The 8,385-nt window shown below is 42.9% G+C and overlaps 1 protein-coding gene across 1 annotated transcript; it reads left to right on the forward strand.

Moving 5' to 3' along the window:
- Positions 1–256: 256 nt before the first annotated feature.
- On the forward strand, positions 257–8,142 carry LOC104572793 (farnesyltransferase, CAAX box, subunit alpha). Its single transcript, XM_088520820.1, has 9 exons — positions 257–393; positions 610–695; positions 1,274–1,388; positions 2,213–2,317; positions 2,981–3,107; positions 3,516–3,664; positions 5,254–5,316; positions 5,690–5,861; positions 7,488–8,142. The coding sequence occupies exons 1-9, from the start codon at positions 260–262 to the stop codon at positions 7,614–7,616; spliced, it is 1,080 nt and encodes a 359-aa protein (XP_088376946.1). The 5' UTR covers positions 257–259; the 3' UTR covers positions 7,617–8,142.
- Positions 8,143–8,385: the final 243 nt, after the last annotated feature.

The raw sequence follows: 8,385 nt of genomic DNA on the forward strand, positions 1-8,385 counted from the left end.
GCGGAGGCTGCATCGCAGCCGGTATCTTCCCGCCGCGCGCGGGGCCTCGCTGAGGGGGACGCGGCGGTTGTCACTCTGTCAGTCCGCCTGTCAGTCAGCCCGTCAATCCGCCCGTGCGCCCCGCCCGCTCCTCTCGCCGCCGCCACGCACTGCGCATGCGCCAGGCGGCCGCTCTGCCCCCGCCGCCGCCTGTCGCCTCTATGGTTCCTCCCCCGGAAGCAGCGGGGCGGTGCACGGCCGGGTGGTGCGAGGCAGCGCGATGGCGACGGAGACGACGGCGGCGGCCGCGGCAGAGCCCGAGGAGGGCAGCGGCGAGGCGGAGGGCTTGGGGCAGCTGCTGGAGGAGGAGGAGGAGGAGGACGGCGAGGATGGCGGCGGCTACGTGCTCTACAGGTACCACCAACCCCCCGCCTCAGCTCCGGGGTGGCCGTCACGGGCGGTGGCGGCGCCGCCCGTGACGTCACGCCGTGCGTGCGCGAGGGTGGCGCGACATGGCGGCCTTGCGGCAGTGCGGGAGGAGGGCGGCTGAGCCCCGCTCGGGGCGGCGCTTCCACGGCCGTGTGGTGCTGTTTTTGTGAAGGGTCTGAGCAGAAAATGGTGTGTTTACAGGGACAGGAAGGAGTGGGCGGATATCGAGCCCGTGCCTCAGAACGACGGACCAAATCCCGTGGTGCAGATCATCTACAGTGAGAAATGTAAGCTCTCCTATGCTTCGGCTGAGCGAGTTACCGTGCAAAACCATTAGCGCCGTTAATGTGCAACACCCCGAGGGTTTCTCTGTGTTTTTCTTGGGCGACGCGTCACTGCGAGCAAAATAAGTAAATATATAACCCAACAGGGCGTCAGCCGTTATGGCCGCTATGTGGCCGTTATGTCTCACATTGCTAGAGGCAAGCTTGGAGATTCATTAGCCAAGCCTTTATTTTAAAGCCTTAAGGTTCAGGCCCGCATAGCAGACAGCATAGTTCATGAGGCAGTGCAGCTGCAGCCCACACGTGGAATGAAGACACGTTGAACTGCAGCATGGGGACAAGCACCATGCCTAAGCAGCAAGGCGCCTTCCCCGCTCTCCCGGATGCTCTTCAGAAGGCACATCGTGAATTGAAGAGCTGGAAAAGTGTTTTACAAACCCTGTCATTACAGGTTTCAGTAATCAGTGGTGCCAGAGTAGTGTGAACAGCCTTCAGGAAGCTTCAGAGAGTTGTTAGCCTTAGCCCTTCACCAAGCTGCTTTCTCAACAGCTTGGGTAACGTGCTCTGTGTTATGTGTTTAGTCCGAGATGTGTATGATTACTTCCGGGCTGTTCTGCAGCGGGATGAAAGGAGCGAAAGAGCTTTCAAGCTGACTGCAGATGCCATTGAGTTAAATGCTGCAAACTACACAGTTTGGTGAGTGGTGATCTTGGCGTTATTGCTGTAATCTGCAGATGGCAGCCTCTTTTCTGTAAAAATTCTGTTAGTATAACCAGGGTGGGACACTTAATGTTTGCATCAAGGGGTATTGGAGGCTTCCAGTAAGATCTTTAAAGAGAGTCCACTTTAAATATTTTCCGTATCTTTGTTTTGATTTATTTTCATTTGATTTTAAGACTGTTACCCCAGCAGGCGGGAAGAGCCTAGCTTTTAAAAATCAGATCTTAAGTCACTTACCTGATAATGTGGTCTTACCAAAATGCAGAAAGCACCTTCAGCTGGCTTCAAGAACAGGTTCAAAAGCCAAATAGCTGCTAGTTATTGGGTTTCAGTTACTATTTGGGTAATTACTAACAGTGCATTTTAAGAGAAATGTCACTTTAATGTTTCGGTAGATAATGAAAAAAAAAATGTTTCTGATATTTGGGGAAGAACTTTTTATCCCTCGAGTGTTGCAGCCCCCTGTATGTTTTTTCTGCTAACTTGCACAAAACCAGAAAGTCTATATGATTTTAAGCATATAGCCATAGCTTCTGCAGCGACCTAACTAGTGCAGATAGGCAGGTTGGTTTGAAAATTAGGAGTGCTCTGGTCTTGGATAACATACTGTGTTGTAACCAGCTGTATTCCAGTCACTGCCCACTGTTCAGTAATTGAATGGTCTTTAACTGAATTGAGTATATGGTATATTTCCTTACGTGCCTTTTGACTTTCTAAGTGTTAAATAAACCTTTGTTCTTGGTTCTTCTTTGCAAATTTTACAAAAGCCTTGTTGCAATGAATGTTTCACTTTTATACAGGCATTTTCGGCGAGTCCTCTTGCAGTCTTTGGGAAAAGATCTCCATGAGGAACTTAAGTATATTACAGCTATTATTGAAGATCAGCCAAAGAACTACCAAGTCTGGTAAAGCCACCTTTTCTTTTTAGTTCTTTATGTTTCTGCAGATTTTTTTTTCCCCCTTGTCTACAGTATGTTGCAACTATTGGTCCTAAAAGTTAATCCTCCTTCCTTCTACCACCATGGACAGGAGTTAAATGGAATTTGATCTATTTAACCAGCAGTTTGTTCCGTGTACCAGCAATTTGTTCAAAACTTGTTCTAAATGTATAAATATGACATGCCAAACGGTCTTGTTTTATTTTAATTTTTAAATTATCAGAGTCTGACAGAACCAAATTGAAATAGCAGGTTTAATGACAAATGAGTAGGCTTTCCTTTGCTGGCACTTGGAGTTTTCTTACCTGCTGACTGTCCCAAATGAATGCGAATTGGAGGAAAACAGCAGTGTTCTCAGTGCTTGCGATAATATATAGTATTATGAAATTTTACTTCGATGAGTGCTTTGGCCTCATCAGGTTTGAAAGTGGGAACTTAACAGCTCAGGTGAATGTAACTTTTCTGAAATGAAATCTTTTACCAATATGTACATTTCATAAGAGTTTGCTGCATTATGTGTTTGTATCATATGTTTCTCAGGATCATGTGGAAAGTTTTGGGATATTTCATGTGAAATATTTAAAAGTTTTTTGGACTGTTCTAAAAGTAGCTTCCTCTGCTTGTCATTAGGCATCACAGACGGGTACTGGTCGAATGGCTGCAGGATCCATCTCAAGAACTTGAGTTTATAGCTGACATTCTTAACCAGGATGCCAAGAATTACCATGCCTGGCAGCACAGACAGTGGGTTATTCAGGTATCTTATTCATGGAACTGTCTTTTACTAAATGTCTTCCTTGGCTTGTCAAGTTTTGCTTCTTTAATGCAACCCGAATGGAATTCAGCATTTTGATTCTTAAGTTGAAGGTAAAAAATGCCTTTCAGTGAATGGCAGGGCTTAAGTATAAACTTACCTTCCAGCAATTTATGAAGATTTGCAGTTGGCCACTTGCTCTTATGTGTGTAAGTTTCATAACTGGCTGTTAACATTATTAGCATCATGTTGCTTGTGCACATTTCCTTAAGTTTCTTAAAACTTTGGGCTGAGTTCTCTTTAAAAAAAAACCCTGTATCTAAAGTGTAAAAAGCTTAGGAACAAGTAGAAAGTTTTGGAAAAGAAAAGTCTTCTGACTGTGTCTTTCTTCCCACCTCCCCTTTCTTTTAGGAGTTCAAGTTGTGGGATAATGAACTGGAATATGTAGACCAGCTTCTGAGGGAGGATGTGAGAAACAACTCTGTTTGGAACCAAAGGCACTTTGTAATTTCCAACACCACGGGCTATGATGACCCAGCAGTCCTGGACAGAGAAGTCCAGTAAGTAATGTTGTTCATGCTTACACTCTGCATTACACATGAGTAAAGGAATGCTTTTACAGACCTTGACTCTCTTGAACCTGTCCTGGTTTTAAAGCAGTCCTTGGGCACACTCATGGATAGCAAATCAGAGGGGCCTGGGCACATGCAATATGTCCAGTACTGCCAACGTGTCTACCAGCTGTGCTTACCCTGGATAAGCTAATCTTGTTTGGCTGTCTTCCTGTCATGCTGTTTGCTTTGCAAACAAAACAACTGGCATTTTGCAGTCCACTGTTCAAAAGTGAATCAGCCTGCATGTGAATAAGCTGTTTTTGCCACTAATGTCTTATATCCTACCCAGAAGACTGAGCTAGAAAGTTTGGAAGGAGGAACGCTGTTTGTCCTGCACTAGTGTAAGTGTGCTGAAACTATGCTAAATTGCTATTTTATTTGTACAGTAGTTCCAATAATTTGATGAAAACCTGGTCAGAGGTTCTAGGGAGATGCATCACCTCTTCTAAGGCATCTCATACAGCTAGAAAAAGAAACAAACTTTCAGAAATATATAATCAACACAAAAATGACTGCCTAAGTGTTCACTAGTTTTAAGGAACCACTGATTTGTAAACTGTTCCAAAGCAATATGTTTGTAATTGAAGACAATCTGGGCTTTCAGATATTTATATTATTGCAGACAGTGTTAAGAAAAATCGTGTCTGTCTTTCATATCTTGGGATGCTGATCAGGGTTGGCAGAGCAGGGCTACAAATATGAAATGATATTGGTAGAAGTAACAAAAACAAGGTACTGCAGTTTTTTAAGTTATGCTTTGGAATAAAGACTGAGATTTCCCTTTAAAAAGTAAATAAATAAAAGGTAAGTATATTGGTCATAGAAGATCCTCCATAATCACCGCTCCTGATGGATGTGTTTACATACTGATGTAAGCTAGCCTTTTCCACCTGAAATGTGGCTTCATGGCATGAAACGTGGCAGGAACAGTTGTTGCTTTGTTTGGAGGTGGTTCCTCATTGCTGCTTCTCTTTACTGGAACTGCTGCAGGAGGCCGTGTGAGGTTAAAGGTCAGGCTGTGCCTTTCTGTGGGTTTTAACAGATGCAGCTGTTTGGGTTCATAACAGAAGTTCTGCAAATAGGTACCTTGCAATAATAACAACATAAGCTGACATTGTGCTTTTATCACTCTAGCCCTTTCCAATCCCTCCGTGTTCAACTTCTTACTCTCTGAGCGGCAAGCACAAGCTATTCCCTTGCTGTGCTATGCCATGAGAATATCTCATATTACTTCTTATTTTGGGGGAAGAAGTTAATGAACTTAATTTTAAGTATTGTTCATTATTGTACAAAATCCAACAAGTAAAACACTTTGAGATTTAGAACAGTTCTCACAACACCTGCCCATTTGAAATCTGCTGTTATATGACAGGACACTGCATCCACAACCTCACAGAGATTATCAACAAAAAGATTCTGGAATATAGACTAGACAGAGGTGCATGGGAGAGAGCAGGGCACATCCAGGTCATTTCTAAATGTTTGCTTGAAATGTTTGCATTTGCCTTCACATCTTGTGTACCTTTTTCTCACAGGTACACCCTCGAGATGATCACAGCAGTACCACATAATGAGAGTGCTTGGAACTACTTGAAAGGGTGAGGCAACCTTATATGTGGGGCAAAGAGGGTCCAAAGTAGTGGACCCCTCATGTCCTCTGTCTGTGTTCTGACTTTGAAAAACTCTATATTGTTTCAAGAGTATGGAGCAGGAAGTAATAAGTATGCAGGAAATAATAACTAATTTCTGCTAAGAGATTACACTTAGCAGCTGAGAGTGACTATACTAGCTTACTGCAAATTGCAGCTGTGTTGTTGCTGCATTGTATTTATTTTGCTTGCTTTCTGCCTCATTTGTTTTTGCATCTCTTAGTGTAAAAGTGATCACCAAAGAAATCAGTCATGACTAAAATAAATTCTTAGCACCGAATTTACTAGCAGTATTTTTCAAGCTTATTAACCTCTGCTCTAGGATTCTTCAGGATCGAGGTCTTTCAAAATACCCAAACCTATTAGAGCAGCTGTTGGATATACAGCCCAGCCACAGTTCACCCTATCTGATTGCCTTTCTTGTGGACATCTATGAAGATATGCTTGAAAATCAGTGTGATAACAAGGAAGAAACACTAAACAAGGCATTAGAGGTAGGTTTGGTTTTTCTCTTCAGAGTTAATTTGTATTGCTTTCTTATTGTCAGACCACATGGGATTAGTTTGGCAGTGGTGATATGTTAATCACAGCTCTGCAAAGTGCTGGACTTGAAAGACATAATTTCTGTAGCCCTATCTATCTAGCTATAAATACTAACTTGCCAGTTATGAAATCATCATTGTAGTTTTTCTTCACCTGGTAGTAAAGTTTGTAATATTGCATAAAGAAGAAGAGAAACATGTAGAGTTTCCAGTGCCAATGTAGTGCCACAAACTCACTTTTTTCTTTAACAGATCTTGTCCTCGAAATACCTGTATTTAAATAGAATCTCAAATTCCCTTTGCACTTCTTAGGTCTACTTGAGAAAGCTGACACTAACTTGAAGGCCAGCTGAAAATCCGAGGGCATCAGTAAGGGATGTCAGGCGCCATTCCTCACAGAGCATAAATGACTTCTGAAATGTTGCACTTCATGGTTCCTATTCAGGGAACTCTTTGCTGTATAGTTTCCAAGAAACTCTTGATTCATTTTTCTTTGAGCCAAACCCGAATGAATGTGATTAGCATCACAGATCTTGCCCGGAGCTTGCATGTTCCAAAAACCAGCTTTACCAAAAATTTTACCTTCTTTCGTTTTGGGACCAGTGTCTAAAGGTGAAATTACACCTCCCAGCTTCATGGGAGGTGTTAATTTTACTCCACTGAGTTTGGCTCTTGCAGATACTCAGGCCTTGAAGCTGCTGCTGCCAAACTGTTTTTGCTAAGCAAGACATTAATACATGAAAATTGACTAGAGCATCTGTGGGCAGTATTGATACGCTGTGAATTCAGTACGTCGTGACCAGCAAGCAGGCTTGACTTCTGTGCCTGGCTTCAGCAGATGCAGAAGTATCTACACTTCAGCAGCAGCAGCTCTAACAAGTGGTGAGAATTAGACTTAAGCATTCAAAATCCTTTGGAAAGCCTTCTAAGAGAAGGCCCACGAGGAAGCAGCTCCAGTCACTGCATTTGAAGTACTGAAAATAAAATAACAGACTGTCTGACTCGTCAGCTCAGGAGGTGACCAGCTTACCCCCTGGGTGCATCTTGCCCCACAGTTGCATCTTCTGGCAGGTTTCTGGTAATGGCTGATATTAATGGTTTCTCAGAACGTGCTTTCTCAGGGTCTGCATCATTCCCTGGCATGGGCACTGCTGTTCCAGTCACAGTCAGATCTGGTGGCCACAGGCAAAGCCTGTCTTGGTTTACCCAGTTTCCATTCTTCAGTATTGACTTACTACTATTCAGTTGGCTTCAGTTGGCTACTGTTGGCTTGTTAGGCTGGAGGAAAAATGAAGAGTAATAGTGGAAGTTATAGAAGAAATAATTACAACTGAAATGGGGCTAGAAAGAGATGTTTATATGCTGTCAAACGGATGGATGGCTACCGCAGTGGCTACCAGTTGAAGTTGGTGTTAGTTACTAGTTTCTAGTCATTGAACACCCGTGAAACTTGTGAATAAAACATATTTTATTGGTACAAAAGGAGTTTCTGAGGCTGCCTTACCCGTGTATTTTATGAAGACAATTAGGGATTGCTTAATTTTCATCTAACACTTCCATGTCTCAATTCTTCCTCAGCTGTGTGAAATTCTGGCTAAAGAAAAGGACACCATCCGAAAGGAATACTGGAGATACATTGGAAGATCCCTCAAGAACAAGCACAGCTCGGGGACTGAACAGAGCTTGCCGACAGACAAGCAGCAGTAACCCAACATGGAAGAAAACGGTGTCAAGCTCTCAAGATGTCCTAAAGGAATACCAAGCCAGGGAGACATCAGGCTGTATAAAACACTGTGTAGTTTTCCCTGATAGTAAGGTATTGTAACAGAAAGTGGAGTGCTGCAGCCATAGTGAAGAAGCAGACATGGTCTCTTGGGTCACTGCTGCCACTGTTGATGGATGTTGGTGAAAGTACCAAATACAAGACTTATTTCATAGTAAATAGCAAGTTTAACTATATATATGTATTTATTAAAAGGTACTAAACCAATTTCTCACACTCTGGCATGTCTGTTCTAGGGTCCCCTCTCCCTAACACTGTCCTGTGAGACTCCACAGTGATGACTGCAAGTAACTTGGTTTTAGTGGATATAAAGTAACCTTGTTCTCGTGACTGCAAGCAGGAGTTGCAGTTGTTGCTGTGTAGGGGAACAGCTCTGCAACAGCTGACAACACATGTTATTGTATGAACTAACAGCTACTGTCATTTTGTAATAAAAACAAATGACTTAAATACTTGTCTGAAATGTTTTGGTGTGTTGCTGGGTTTTGTTTTTTTGTTTGTTTGTTTCTGGACGTGGGTGGTGTATGCTTTTTGAATGTTAGCCCTTTTAGAGGTTTTAGACTTTCTTGCATTAATATATATTTTGCAGTGGTGTATTCTGATCCGAGGTATGTTAAATATACTACATATAGAAATTGGCGACGCATGGTTGGGAAGAATGCATTGAAGATCTTGCAAAATCTGCTCAGATTC

Source organism: Tinamus guttatus, unplaced genomic scaffold, assembly GCF_059628265.1.
Source record: "Tinamus guttatus ecotype Peru unplaced genomic scaffold, ASM5962826v1 Tinamus_guttatus_pri_ptg000099l, whole genome shotgun sequence".
Lineage (NCBI taxonomy): Eukaryota > Metazoa > Chordata > Aves > Tinamiformes > Tinamidae > Tinamus > Tinamus guttatus.

Coding starts and splice junctions, on each gene's coding strand:
- LOC104572793 (XM_088520820.1), top strand. CDS start 260: ATGGCGACGGAGACGACGGCGGCGGCCGCGGCAGAGCCCGAGGAGGGC. Junction 1,389..2,212: donor GCTGCAAACTACACAGTTTG/GTGAGTGGTGAT, acceptor ACTTTTATACAG/GCATTTTCGGCGAGTCCTCT. Junction 3,108..3,515: donor ACAGACAGTGGGTTATTCAG/GTATCTTATTCA, acceptor CCTTTCTTTTAG/GAGTTCAAGTTGTGGGATAA.